This window comes from Mustela putorius, unplaced genomic scaffold (genome assembly GCF_011764305.1).
Source record: "Mustela putorius furo isolate JIRA1106 unplaced genomic scaffold, ASM1176430v1.1 tig00003896_pilon_pilon_pilon, whole genome shotgun sequence".
NCBI classification, from domain to species: domain Eukaryota; kingdom Metazoa; phylum Chordata; class Mammalia; order Carnivora; family Mustelidae; genus Mustela; species Mustela putorius.
Window position 1 is genome coordinate 9,871,804 of NW_025422045.1, and position 14,898 is coordinate 9,886,701.

The 14,898-nt window shown below is 42.7% G+C and overlaps 1 protein-coding gene across 4 annotated transcripts in view; it reads left to right on the forward strand.

Moving 5' to 3' along the window:
• The window catches only part of DIS3L (DIS3 like exosome 3'-5' exoribonuclease), a 34,000-nt gene extending 19,642 nt beyond the window's left edge, over nt 1–14,358 (forward strand). For 3 of the 4 annotated variants that reach the window (XM_013059486.2, XM_004758638.3, XM_004758639.3), the window contains 11 exons: nt 684–863; nt 2,520–2,689; nt 3,784–3,945; nt 5,609–5,856; nt 6,631–6,723; nt 9,242–9,775; nt 11,152–11,306; nt 11,408–11,586; nt 12,707–12,852; nt 13,540–13,714; nt 14,013–14,358. In XM_013059486.2, coding sequence (XP_012914940.1) covers nt 684–863; nt 2,520–2,689; nt 3,784–3,945; nt 5,609–5,856; nt 6,631–6,723; nt 9,242–9,775; nt 11,152–11,306; nt 11,408–11,586; nt 12,707–12,852; nt 13,540–13,714; nt 14,013–14,321 — 2,351 coding nt within the window. In that variant the 3' untranslated portion in view covers nt 14,322–14,358. Of the gene's footprint in view, nt 1–93; nt 864–2,519; nt 2,690–3,783; nt 3,946–5,608; nt 5,857–6,630; nt 6,724–9,241; nt 9,776–11,151; nt 11,307–11,407; nt 11,587–12,706; nt 12,853–13,539; nt 13,715–14,012 lie in introns of those variants that run through there. The other variant, XM_045067421.1, reaches the window with a different exon arrangement.
• The last annotated feature ends 540 nt before the right edge of the window (nt 14,359–14,898 follow it).

Here is a 14,898-nt window from a genome sequence, read left to right on the forward strand (position 1 = left end):
AGAAAGAGCTCACAAGTAGGCAGAGAGGCAGGCAGAGAGAGAGGAGGAAGCAGGCTCCCTGCTGAGCAGAGAGCCTGATGTGGGGCTTGATCCCAGGACCCTGGGATCATGACCTGAGCCGAAGGCAGAGGCATTAACCCACTGAGCCACTCAGGGGCCCCGTCACTGGGATTTCAAGACACTGCCCAGTGCGGCCTAACTGGAATAATCTTAAAAGTGATGAAAATGAAAATGTGTAAATGAGCTGTATCATAATAGCGCATAGGTCCTGGTCTTCAATGGCAGGGTACAAACACCCTGAAAGTCAAGGGGATGTGGCTGGATGGGAGGGGAAAGAGAACTTCTCCCGCTGGCTGCTGCTCAGGAGTCAGGCGGGGCCTGTGGTTCATTGGGCTGCTCGCCACTCCCTGGCTGCATGGCCCCTGTAGGCCTGACAAAATTCCAGCGTGGGCTTCCATAGGCTTGTGCAGGGAATGGTCACTTGCCATAGAGATGGGCAGAGGAAGCCCTTCTAAAAGCACGTGGTGTAAGAGGACGTGTTGGCTGTGTTTCTTCATTCCTAACCTGTGGGACAAAGTTTGGCCTCCCCTTTGAAGGAGGAAGCTTTTCTCCGCAGGGCCAGTGTGTTGCATGTGGCAGGCCCCACAGCTTTATGAGGTCTCTGTGTGCCTGCCCAAACACAGGTTTAGTCAGTGACATCCTTGTCCACGGGATGAAGGCTCGAAATCGCTCGATTCATGGAGATGTGGTAGTTGTGGAACTCCTGCCTAAAAATGAATGGAAAGGAAGAACGGCTGCCCTATGTGAGAATGACAGTGATGACAAGGCCTTGGGAGACCCCCCGAGTGAACCCATGCCCACAGGTGAGCCCGCCGGCAGGCCTCTTGGTTTCTGGTGTTCCGAAGCACGTTTATTTGTTCTCTCTCGAACGATCTAGAAATACCAGTTATTAAGTTTTGCTGTCATTTCTTTTCCTCCATTACCCATTTCCCCATCTCTGCTGATTGATGTTATTATCCTCAGCATCCAAATAAGTCATCATTTTCCCCATCCTAGAACAGAACAAAACTCAAAATCCTCTCAAGTCCCACATCCCATCCAGCTGCTGCCCTTTCCTCTGCTTCAGTGTGTGGCAAGACTCAGGGAGACTGCTACCACTGTGTTCTCTCTACTCATTGTCTCCCGAAGCCGCTACATTCAGGTGTCCCCACCGCCCAGAAACCTTTGACCTCTTGTCAAGGGCACCAGTGACCTCATTGCCTACAGCCCCGGGCACCTGTAACCCTTGGCAGCATTTGGCCAACAGATTGCTGTGTCATCTTTGGCTTTAGGTGCTTTGCCTTCTCTGCTGGGTGCTCCTTCTTGGTCCCTTTGCTGGAGCTTCTCCATCTTACAGACCTCTGGGATGTGCCTGGGCGGCTCACTGAATGTCCTCCACTCCTCCTGCTCTGCTTCTCCAACCCAGACCCCCTGCTCAGCCTCTGGTGTCGTCTCCTCAGTTGTCTGTTTGGCATCTTCCACGGAATGTCCAATGGGTACCTCCTACTTAACACGCCTGATAACAAACTCCTGATTTCTAACCCCAAACCTGCTCCTCCCCAAGTCTTCCCCCTCTCAATAAATAGCAATAGCAGGTTCATTCTACGCGTGGCCAACCCAAAGGCCCAGGGATAACCCTCCACATTTTTCTCACTCATCAGCAAGTCCCACGTGGCCTGAATGTGGCGGCTCCCATGCTTCGTCAGATCTCTCCTGATAGGGTCCTCTAGAACCCCTTGATGTGGTCACCCCAGTCTCCGCCTCACTGGTTTCCCTGCTCCCTCCCTTGCTCCCAATGGCCTCTTCTCCACATGGGAGCCAGCCACAGGAGTCCCTTTAAAGGGCTTTGGGTCCTGTCATGTCTCTGCTTAACGCTCTCTAATAACTGCTTCCTGTTTCTCTCAGAATAAAATCCAAAGTCTTTACCATGGCCTACATGGTCCCACCGGCTTGGGCTGCCTTCTGTCACTGTCTTCATCATCACTGCTCTTGCCACATTGACCATCTTGACTTCTGCACTGAAAACAGGCTTTCCCCAAACCTCCTCACGCCAACCTCCCTCACTTCAACTCTCTGCTCAGATTGTCACTTCACTTAAAATAGCTGCCATTGCTGACCCTTTGTCACTCTTGGTCACCTCATCCTGTTTTGTACCTTCCTTAGCAAACATCGCTACCTTTCCTGTATTTACTTTTTATTGTCTGTTTCCCACCCCTACGGACACCCAGACTAGAACATCCACTCTGGAAAATCAAGAATTTTGTTCTGATGCTGCTACATTTCCTGCACCTAGAACAGGGCTCATTAGGACAACTCTCGACTTGTGTGGATGTGCTTGAGACAAACTGAACGTTGTGTTTCCTGTTTTCCTTCCTCACTGCTGAATGAGTCAGCATCCAGAGAGGTAACATCTCACCAAAGAAGGCCTTGTTTTGTTTTGTTCTCCCAAAGGCAAAGTGGTTTGTTTTGTTTTCCCAAAGGCAAAGTGGTGGGCATCCTACAGAAGAACTGGCGGGATTACGTGGTGACATTTCCATCCAAAGAAGAGGTCCAGTCTCAGGGCAAAAATGCTCAGAAAATCCTAGTTACACCTTGGGATAACAGAATTCCCAAAATCCGCATCAGCACTCAGCAGACGGAAGCGCTCCAGGTAGCTGCCATTGTACTTTTCCTCCTGTCTTTGCTGGCCCTCCCACTCCACCAGGAAACGCAGTGCCTTTGCATAAGAAGGGATAAATTATTGATGGCATCTGGCATTTCGAGATCCTGTTTTTAAAAAATTCTAAATATATAGAACCGTCTGTTAAGCAGTCCTTGGTTAATAAATGAAAGCCAGAGAGAAACTGTCCTAGAAAGAGCCGTGTAGGACAGCTACAGAGTCCATACATTATCTGGCTGTCCAACACAGAAACTTTCAATAGCTATGCTTTGCCAACACTAACAAGCTTTCTTCCAGCTAGCGATACAGAAATACGATCTCTCTGCCCTGTAGGGATGATCTAGTGGTACTTCACCAAATTGATTATCCATAAAGGAATATAGCGCTGGAGGGAAGATATAAACAAGGAAGTTAGAAATTAACTTACTGTGGCAAAAAGCACAGGCATGGCCCAGTTTCATTTGCCTGATGTTCTGCAGTTTGTAAATGAGACTTAGTAGCCAGACGTCCCCAGCCAGTAACCAGGTCTTGATGCACCCATCGCATCCTTGGAGGCCTTCTGTGGGCCGTCGGAGGCTTCTTGCAGCCCTCGCTTCCCAAACCCGTGGTTTGCTGGAACTTGGAAGCAGTGGGGTTCAGTTCACATTGACCCCTCCCTCCCCACTGAAAGATGTCCATGAAACTTAGCAAGTAACTTCAAAGAAAGTAGAAAGTAACTCCCACACTGGCAAAATTGAGATTTTTGTTTTGAAACGGAATTTGTACTATGCACCATGGGGTTTTCTTTTGTGTTGCAAATATTAACTAGAATGTGTCGCAGTTGGCTTTCTTTAACAGAAATTTGCAGCCTCCTTATTGGATGTAGAGGGATATTGCCTCCTTCCAAAGCCTTGGGCTGAGCACTTACATAACCATCTGGCAATTTAGTAAAACAGCAAGAACCAAAACAAAAAGCAAAGCCCACTGTTCAGTCGGCCATTCTCTTTGGAGCTTGATGCTGTGTATCTTGTGTGTCTGCTGCCTCTGACTGACCCACTTAATTCCTGGAGCTGGGCTGGTGGGGTTTCTTTTCTCTTTTTGTGCAGGACTTCCGGGTGGTTGTGCGCATCGATTCCTGGGAGTCGACATCCCTGTACCCAAATGGACATTTTGTGCGTGTTTTAGGCAGAATCGGGGACCTGGAAGGGGAAATTGCGACCATCCTGGTGGAAAACAGCATTTCGGTTGTCCCTTTCTCCGAAGCTCAGGTCCGGTTTCCTGGAGTCCTTTGGTCTGGTGAAAGACATTCTGTACAGTTTCTTTTTGCATTTGTTTGTTGTTTGTTTCATCATTAAGAAGAAAAATCTCTGTACTGTGTAACCACTCACGAAAGTCACAGATAATGGAAGCAGCTCACTCCTCTCTGTTCTGTGTGTGGACCAGACTGAAGTCAGCTTAGAGTGCATAGTTTCCCAGAGCCTCACAGCTCTCAGATTTTTACATTTTCCAACTGTGCTTAAAAATGGTATGTCAGTGGCTTATTGTCAGTGGCTTATCGCCCCCAGCTGCAAAGGTGCCTGGTTACAGACGCTACTGGGCTCCACTCCCCGTCCTAATCACTCACCCACAGGCCTGCACAGAGCCATGAGGAGTAGCTTCTAGGGTCCCATACATCTCTGACCTGCGGGTCACCAAGTCATGCTCATGAAACAGTTTTTGTAACCTTTGCAGAAAACACACATTCAGTAAACCTAAAACATTAGCTATGTTCATCACTTTATGATCTTTTACAATCCTCATAGATCTTGTTTATCATTCTTGCATAACTAGATCCATAGTGTGCCTTTGCTATTTTCTGTTCTGCTTCTTTCACTTCCAGCTATTTCTGTGTATTGATACAGCTATGTCTTCCTAGTTAATGGCAAATTATTGCATATCAATGTACTCTGCTTAAGTCTTCCTTAGTTTTGGGGCATGGGGCTGTTTAATTTTTCAGTAGTAGAAGAAATGCCACTTCAAACATTTTTCTAAATACTGCTTTTTTTTTTTTTCTTTTGCATCATTTTTCTTGGGATATAATCCTTAAAGTAAGATTACCAAGTCAAAGGGCATAAAAAATTTAAGTGGCTTTTATTTGTATCGGCAGATTATTCTCCAGAAAAATTGGACCAGTTTGCATTGCCATCAAAAACGTATGGGTGTTCTTATTTTCATTATAGTCTTTGACAGAACAGGAGCTATAATAGTAAAATATTTTAGAATATTTTACATTATTAAATTTTTATGCTTAACATTAGTTTCTAGAAATTATTTGTTGACTTGTTTTGACAGCTCTTAGTGAAAATGTTAGAATAAAATAAAGCATGGTGTAGACTTCACAGGACTAGAATTTTCTCTTCCTGTTTAGCCTACTTAACTGCAAATTGATGGCCTAAACAGGTAATAATAGAGAGAAAGTGCCCTAGATTGTCCCACTTAAATTATCTTTAAGGAGCAGGCTTTTAGTACTTGGGACATATTGGGGTTTTTTTTTTCAGAGCTTGACTTGAATTAAAAGCTCCACTGCATTTAAAAAGTGGATCATTTGAAAGTGGGCAAGAGGTTGCACTCTTTCTAAGCCACCATTCATCCTTGTTCTGGCCTGCATAACTAAAGAAGCTGCTGGAAACTGGCAGACTGTAAGGTTCCTCAAAGACAGGGGACTGGGTCTTTCCTATTGGCTCCTGAACTTTCCAGAGCCTAGCACAGTTCCTGATACACATTAGGCACCTAATAAATAATTATCAATCAAAAGAAGTAAACACGTTAATTGCAAAAGGTAACGGGGAATGAATGGATTTCTGTGAGATTGCAGTGAGAATGTTCCAGAGCAGAGTTTCATAGGAAGCCTGTGGTGCGAGAATTGCTGAATATCTGACTGTTATCATATAGATGTGTGAAATGCCAGTCAACACACCAGAAAATCCCTGGAAAGTGAGTCCAGAAGAGGAACGGGAACGGAAAGACTTGAGGGAAACCCATCTCGTGTTCAGCATTGACCCAAAAGGCTGTGAAGATGTGGACGACACGCTCTCAGTCAGAACCTTAGCTAACGGCAACTTGGAACTCGGGGTCCACATTGCAGATGTAACACACTTCGTGCCACCAAATTCTTACATCGACATCGAAGCTAGGACAAGGTAATGCATTTTGAGACCAACGGTGTGAGTTTGTATTTGGGACCTTCACCTAGTTCATAACTCCCTATTTTCAGTCTCAAATCAAAGATTTCCCAGTTTTGTGCAATTCTGCAAATCCCTTCTAGAAAAAAAGGGAAAAAATGGAGGTCCACTTCCCCTTTCCCTATAGAGAAATAGTTCCTTGATCAATTTACCTTTCCTTTTTTTTTTTTTTTTTTTTTAAGATTTTATTTATTTATTTGACAGAGATCACAAGTAGGCAGAGAGGCAGGTAGAGAGAGAGGAGGAAGCAGGCTCTCCACAAAGCAGAGAGCCCGATGCGGGGCTCAATCCCAGGACTCTGGGATCATGACCTGAGCCAAAGGCAGAGGCTTTAACCCGCTGAGCCACCCAGGCGCCCCTCCTTTTTTTTTTTAACAGAACCTTTTCAAACCCACTTTCCTTCCAAATTGTGATGAGTTAAATTTTTCCTGGATGGATACTCTTTCCTATAAATACCGGCTCATTACACTCTAATTTTTCTTAGACAGCTAAGATTCATGTCACTTTTTCTTTCTTTTCTATATCAGTGGAAGAATATTCAGCCCAAGGCAGTCTCCCTTAGAAAAGTGGGAACGTGGGAATAGCTCCATTACCCAGTCTGCTGCGCTTTATGAAAAAGCAATAGCCTTGGGGGATTTGCACTATGGACTTGGCGGTTTCCCTCCCCCACGGCCCCTGCGGCTGGCAGCCGTGCTACTGAAGGTCACACACCCACATATGTGTCGTTCACAGGGCCATCACTTACTATTTAGCAGACCGTCGCTATGACATGCTGCCCTCCATCCTCAGTGCTGATCTGTGCTCCCTTCTGGGAGGCGTTGATAGGTGAGTTTGTTCATGATTTTTTTTCTTCGATCACCAGGGCTTGTCTTGGCTCTTCTGTGCTGTCCAGTGCTTTGCTTCTGGTCTCTTTCTCCTCTGCTTTTGAATACACTCTGCCCCCCTGTTCTCTACCCCCATTTTTCCCCTGTCCCCTCTGCGCCACTCATTTGTAGGCGGTTTTTCTCTAGACTTCCCTGCCCTTCCTGTCGTCTTTTCTGTACGTCTAGCTGTGAGGCCGCTTCTCCCCCTGTTGTTGGCTTTTTAAAACTCAGCTAAAAGGCTAGGAACAAACGTGGACGACTTTGTGCATATATATTCCCTGGCTGAGGCTGTTTTGCATGAGGACCATGAACTTAGGGAGTCTTTTATTTGTGGTAGTTAACATTTATATCTGTCTTTGAATACATAATAAAACCATATAGTCCAAAATTTATAGGTTCCAAAAGATATTTCATGAAAGGCTCCCCTCCTGTCTCTTTCCCCCAGTTACCAAGTTTTTATGTATTTTTCTGGATATAGTGCATATACACACAAATGTAGACATGTGGTCTCTCTCTCATACTCAGATTGTGACGTTATATGTATGGATGCTATTCAGCTGCTTGCTTTTTATTTCTCTTAACAGTGTAGCTTGTAGATCATTCCATATTAATAACAGTTGCTTGTCTATGGAAATTTGGATTATTCTCAGTCTTTGGCTATTACAAACAAAACTGTACTGAATTACATGGAACATAAGTCATTTCATATATTTTTTTAAAGATTTTATTTATTTATTTGAGAGAGAGACAGTGAGAGAGAGCATGAGCGAGGAGAAGGTCAGATGGAGAAGCAGACTCCCTGTGGAGCTGGGAGCCCTATGCGGGACTTGATCCCGGAACTCCGGGATCATGACCTGAGCCGAAGGCAGTCGTCCAACCAACTGAGCCACCCAGGCGTCCCGTCATTTCATATTTTTAAAAGTAGAGTATAGGGGCGCCTGGGTGGCTCAGTGGGTTAAGCCGCTGCCTTCGGCTCAGGTCATGATCTCAGAGTCCTGGGATTGAGTCCCGCATCGGGCTCTCTGCTCAGCAGAGAGCCTGCTTCCCTCTCTCTCTCTCTGCGTGCCTCTCCATCTACTTGTGATTTCTCTCTGTCAAATAAATAAATAAAATCTTAAAAAAAATAATAATAATAAAAATCTAACAAAAAAAAAAGTAGAGTATAACTGACAGATAAATTCCTAGAAGTGGAATTTCTGTGTCAAAGGGTAAATGCATTTGTGTTTAGATAGATGTAATCAAATTGCCCTCCATAAAAATTACACCAGTTATATTCCCACCACCGATGTATGAGAATGCTTGTTCCCCAACAGCCTTACCAACACAATATGTTGTATTTTTTTTTATCTTTGCCAATTTGAGATGAAAATTGTGTCTTACTTAGGTGGTTTTAATTTGCACTTTTCCTATTATGAATAAGGTTAAACATTATTGTGTATGTTTAACACTCATATATGTATGTATTCTTTTCTGTTTCTATAAAAGGAACTTTCAGGGGCGCCTGGGTGGCTCAGTGGGTTAAGCCGCTGCCTTCGGCTCAGGTCATGATCTCAGGGTCCTGGGATCGAGTCCCACGTCGGGCTCTCTGCTCAGCGGGAAGCCTGCTTCCTCCTCTCTCTCTCTCTGCCTGCCTCTCTGCCTTCTTGTGATCTCTCTGTCAAATAAATAAATAAAATCTTTTTTAAAAAATAAATAAATAAATAAAAATAAAAGGAACTTTCAGGTTCCGTTCCTTCCTTTTTTTTTTTTTTTTTTTGCTCTCCATCTGTTTGTTAATAATTTGTAAGAACTCTACATATTAGGAAAAGTAGCCCTTTGTTTTTATATGAGGTGCAAATGTTGCATGTGTTTTTAAACAGAGTGATGGTAAAGTGGGTCTTTTTTTTTTTTTTTATAGATTTTATTTATTTATTTGACAGAGAGAGATCACAAGCAGGCAGAGAGGCAGGCAGAGAGAGAGGAAGGGAAGCAGGCTCCCTGCTGAGCAGAGAGCCCGATGCGGGACTCGATCCCAGGACCCTGAGATCATGACCTGAGCCGAAGGCAGTGGTTTAACACACTGAGACACCCAGGCGCCCCGTAAAGTGGGTCTTTATTAAGTGAACTTTTTTTGCTAATTAACCCTCCATCGAGAGTGATATGATAGTTCATTGTTATTCTTTTGATTTGAAAGGCTTTCTTCTTTACTAGCAAGCCCACCAGACTTGATTATCTCAGTGCTACTCTAGTGTAATCAAAATGGAGAACATTGTAACATTACATGTGAACTCATTTCAGATATGCTCAGAGCTCAACAGAATCTAGACTAACTTTGTTGTTTTAATTTTAAATAATTTTTGAGTTAATGGCGGAGTGTTTGAATTGAGACATTGGTCCAAAAACCTGTAGCATTATCATTTCTTTTAAGTTACATTTAGGGTCTATTCTACTTGCTTCAAAAATGGAAGAATTGAATAACGTCAGTGTTACTGGTTTTATAGGTATGCCGTAAGTGTCATATGGGAATTGGATAAAACCTCCTATGAAATTAAGACAGTGTGGTACAGCAGAACCATTATTCGATCAGCATACAAACTGTTTTATGAAGCAGCCCAGGAACTGCTGGACGGAAACTTCCACATTGTTGATGATATTCCAGAATTCAGAGACTTGGATGAGAAGAGCAGACAAGCCAAGCTAGAGGAGTTGGTGTGGGCCATTGGAAAGTTGACTGAAATAGCGCGCCACATCCGGGCTAAGCGAGACCGTTGCGGGGCCCTGGAATTAGAGGGGGTAGAGATTCGTGTTCAGCTGGATGAAAAAAAGAACATCCATGACCTCATCCCCAGGCAGCCCCTGGAAGTCCACGAGACGGTGGCTGAATGCATGATCTTGGCCAACCACTGGGTAGCCAAGAAGATCTGGGAGAGTTTCCCTCATCAGGCCTTGTTGCGCCAACACCCTCCTCCACAGCAGGAGTTTTTTTCTGAACTGCGAGAATGTGCTAAAGCAAAAGGCTTCTTCATAGATACACGGTAACTCCTCTCTTGTGGGGGCAGAGGAATGGAGGGAGTGCTGTACACTTATTTATCTTATAGTAGTTCCTAAAATGGGACAGCCAGATCTTTGACCAAAAATAGAAAACTTCTTGGCTCTCTGCATTTACTACAATGTAGGTATAGAGATTAAAATTAAAAGTTTATTTAGGCATAATTTTGATCCACTAAAATTTGTGATGCAGAAGTAAGGGACCTGTTACTCCTGGTTTAATTTCATAGACCCCTTTGGCATATACCAAGAAGTAATCCTGTTTATTTTAGTGCTTTAAAAATGCAACTTATCTTTGAGGCAACATCCTAAAATACCACACCAAAGATAAATGTATACCATCCCTTCATAGAATGAGACATTTTTATCCCTCCTCCAGAAGAAAAGATTTTCCCTATTGAAAATGCTATACAGGGGTTGGCTCAGTTAGTAGAGCATGTGACTTTTTTTTTTTTTTTAAGATTTTATTTATTTATTTGATAGAGACACAGTGAGAAAGGGAATACAAGCAGAGGGAGTGGGAAAGGGAGAAGCAGGCGCCCCACTGAGCAGGGAACCTGATGCGGGGCTCCATCCCAGGACTCTGGGATCATGACCTGAACCAAAGGCAGACGCTTAACGACTGAGCCACCCGGGCACCCCTGTTAGTTTCATTTTTAATATTCTATATTTCTGGGTTTTAAAGATTATTTGAGTAAATAAGCAATATTCCCTGTCCCTTTCTCTTTAAAAAAAAAAAAAAAAGGGACTGCACCTCAGGTTTGGTTTAGTTCTGTTTTTTAAGTCCCTCTGGCTCAGTAATTGTTTGTTGTTGTTGTTTTTTTTAAGATTTTCTTCATTTATTTGACAGAGATCACAAGTAGGCAGAGAGGCAGGCAGAGAGAGAGGAGGAAACAGATTCCCTGCCAAGCAGAGAACCCGATGTGGGGCTCAATCCCAGGACCCTGGGATCATGACCTGAGCTGAAAGCATATGCTTTAACCCACTGAGCCACCCACGTGTCCCTGGCTCAGTAATTCTTGATTTCCAAAAAGTCCATTCTTTGATCTGTAAGGGATATTTCACATTAAGCGTATTAGGAATTCAGTTCCACAAAAGTATTTGACACCTACTATGTGCTGGACATTAACCTAACCACATAGGTATCAGTACATGGTTTTTAACTACTTTGGAAATACTATTTAAAATTATACACTTTCTTTGTTTCAACCTTAAAAGCAGACTAGATTTCTGTAGTTGAAAAGAGTTGCATCTAAAATGGATCCAAAATAAAATTTCTTCAGAATGAAAGATTGCCCTTAGAGTATTGACTTGCACATTGTTGCTGGAGACTAAATAAAGGTCTTTCGGGTTTTTTTGTCAGGTCCAATAAAACACTGGCTGATTCTCTGGATAATGCGAATGACCCCAACGATCCCATCGTAAACAGATTGCTGCGATCCATGGCCACACAGGCCATGTCTAACGCACTGTATTTCTCTACTGGGTCGTGTGCGGAGGAAGAGTTCCATCATTATGGTGAATGATAGCATTCTTTTGTGTGGCCATAACCTTGAGCAGGTCATTTAAAAAATATTTTTTGTTGTTGTTGATTTCCATCTTTTGGTTTCTTTTTGAAGGCCTTGCATTAGATAAATATACTCACTTTACATCTCCGATAAGAAGATACTCAGATATCGTAGTACACCGATTGCTGATGGCAGCCATTTCAAAAGATAAGAAAATGGAAATAAAGGACAATTTGCTCAGCAACAAAGATCTTGAGGAATTATGCAGACATATCAACAACAGAAACCGAGTAAGAAGGGATTTTAAATTCTCTTCCATCATCTCTTTTGCTAAGAGAGTACCAGCTTTATTTTGTGATGGAATGAAGAGCCATATAGTCTAGCACATTAAATTCTAGCATTATTCTACCCAAGGAAATAAGGTGAAAAATTGTAATGTCTCTTGTGTTGCTCTCAATATTTACAGATGTTACAAAGTCATTTAATGTGGGTGTAGGAGATTTGACAATAGGTCAGATGTTTTTCCCAAAAAGACCACGCATCATCTCACCACCCAAAGATAGCCATTATTCACTATTCCAGACCGTGATTTTTATGCATGACAAATAGGGTAGCATACCTGCTCTCTGAAATCTTTTGCACTTGACACATCTGTGACTGACAACATCACCTCAGAGAAATGACAGGCTTCTTTTAGAAGCTGCTTTGTATTTTATTTCCTATTGTTGGCTAGTGGCTACAATATTGTACAGCATAGAAGAGAGAATTTGGTGATACAGAAAAATTGGAAACTACCTCAATATTTAATACAATTTTTGTATCTTGTATTCTAGTTCACTGCTGTGCAGTATTATAGTCACTAGCCATGTAGGCTAGTGTTTCCATTCTGCCCAGATTCTGTTGGGCAGCACTGTTGTCCTGGGCAACCCAGTTGACATCCCTCCTTGTATATATACCTTACAGACTTCTCAGACAGTTGCCCAGATTGCTGACTCAGAAGGTGTGCACAAGTAAATCTTTGGTGCATTTGACCAAATTGCCCTTTGGGATAGCAGTACTAATTTATACTTGCACCAGCAGGATTGTGGTAGGACAGACAAAATGAAGGGGAGGCATGGATTCAGATACTTTCCTGTCTGAATGAACTGTAAACAGAGTCTAAGTCACATGTTATTTTCTTAAAGAATTAATTTTCTAAAGGACATTTTTAGGCAATGTTTGCTGGATGGTTAGGCTCCCACAAAACTGATTGAATTCATGATACGGAAGAATATTTGTGTTAATACTTACCAATACTTTAGTAAGTCCAGCCTTTTTAAAGACGTCGTTTCTGTGGAAGTATGAATTCTGCGTTTCCCCTGGGGATGACCGGGTGCTTTAGCCTGCTTTGGGTTGTGCTGCTTCTTCCAGGCAGCCCAGCATTCTCAGAAGCAATCTACGGAGCTCTTCCAGTGCATGTATTTTAAAGACAAAGACCCAGAGAATGAGGCGCGTTGCATATCTGATGGAGTTATATATTCAATTAGAACAAATGGAGTACTCGTATTTATACCAAGGTATGTTACATCTAACATAATAGTTGTTAAGAAATCATAGTTATAGGGGCACCTGGCTGGCTCAGTTGGTTTAAATATCTGCTTTCAGTTTGTGTCATGATCTCAGGGTCCTGGGATCGAGACCCGAGTTGGGCTTCCTGCTCAGCCAGGAGTGTGCTTGTCCCTGTCCCTGTGCCCTTACCCCCACTGTACTCATGGTCTCTATCAAATAAGATCTTAAAAAAAAAAAAATTATAGTTAAATTAGTGTAGAACACAAAGACTGTGTCAGATGTAACTTGTTAAAATACAACAACTATTTGTAGGTACAGATGTACATACTATAAGAGAATAATGCACTATAAGAGTATAAAAAGGGCACCTGGATGGCTCAGTCAGTTAAGCATCCGACTCGATCCCAGCTCAGGTTGTGATCGTAGGGTCCTGAGTTCAAGCCTTATGTTGGGCTCCTACTTAAAAAAAAATTATAAAAGATTAGCATCTAGTACATCTGTATTAGTGTTAAGTAAGACAGGATTTTACTTCCTTATTTAGCAAAATAGTTTTCCACCTGCTCAGTGAAATATTTGGAGGTGAGAGGAAAAGTTGGTTTTAATCTAGAATAAAAACTAGCATTCTAGATGGAGGGTACAAAAGTTGTATACTGAGAATACATTATCTCTGGATTTTTATTCTGGCAATGATTCAGGTTTGGAATTAAAGGTGCCGCTTATCTAAGAAATAAAGATGGTTTGGTGATCTCGTGTGGCTCAGACAGCCGTTCTGAATGGAAACCAGGATCTCTTCAACGATTTCAAAACAAAATCACCTCTACCACAACAGGCGGGGAGTCTGTTACGTTCCATTTGTTTGACCATGTAACAGTAAGTCCGTATTTACATTAAGCCTTGCTTTCAGTGTCATGTATGAAGAATGAGATTTGGGGGGTGCCTGGGTGGCTCAGTGGGTTAAGCCTCTGCCTTCGGCTCGGGTCATGATCTCAGGGTCCTGGGATCGAGTCCCGCATCGGGCTCTCTGCTCGGTGGGGAGCCTGCTTCCTACTCTCTCTCTCTCTGCCTGCCTTTCTGCCTACTTGTGATCTCTCTCTGCCAAATAAATAAATAAAATCTTTAAAAAAAAAAAAATGAGATTTGGTAACATGCCTTTTCTTCTCTGTGATAGGTGAGAATATCCGTACAGGCCTCCCGTTGCCATTCTGATACAATCAGGCTTGAAATAATAAGCAATAAACCATACCTGATACCAGATAAAGAACTTTTTCATCAGAGCTCCCTCTTGTTAAAGAGTGATTTAGTGAAGGAAGTAACTAGATCTGTGGAGGAGGCTCAGCTTGCTCAAGAAGTCAAAGTAAACGTCATTCAGGAAGATTATCAGAAATACTGTCAAACAAAGGGAAGAAGCCTATACACACTCCTGGAAGAGATAAGGGACCTAGCTCTCCTGGATGTGTCCAACAGTTATGGAATGTGAAATACTTTTTGCTTCATTAAAATAACTGTTTTGTGAACACTTTCAACCTTCTTTTTAACATTAACATCTAATGTTCTTTGTCACCTAATGTTCTAGTCATTTGGGATTCAGTTGATAGTTCACCAAGACGCAGAACATTTTCTCATCATTTATTAGAGTTGCATTAAAGAGCAGTTAGGTCCCTGTGGAAACTGATTTTTCAGAAGTGGATAGACAGATTGTCAGTCTCTTTTTAATAAATCCAGAATTGATTTTTCATTAGCTTATCTCAAATCCATTCTTCCAAAATAACTTAATTTTTCTAGTAACAGCTACTCTGGACCATTTGGATCCTAGGCCCCTCTGACAGCTTTCAGATTAACTTTTCAGGTTGTCTTCAGGTTAAGACTTAGTTCTGTCCACCTACTCACTTTAAAACTCCTATTTCATGTGACTCAAACGTCCCCTGCTGTCCCCATACCAGTTGTGGATAAAGCACAGGGAATGGGGTGGAGTGCAGAGGTAAGTAATGTCTGTTTCCTCAAACTTCCCCTTTCCACCCTCTCATTTTTCTGAGTACTCCTTGGATGGAGCTGCA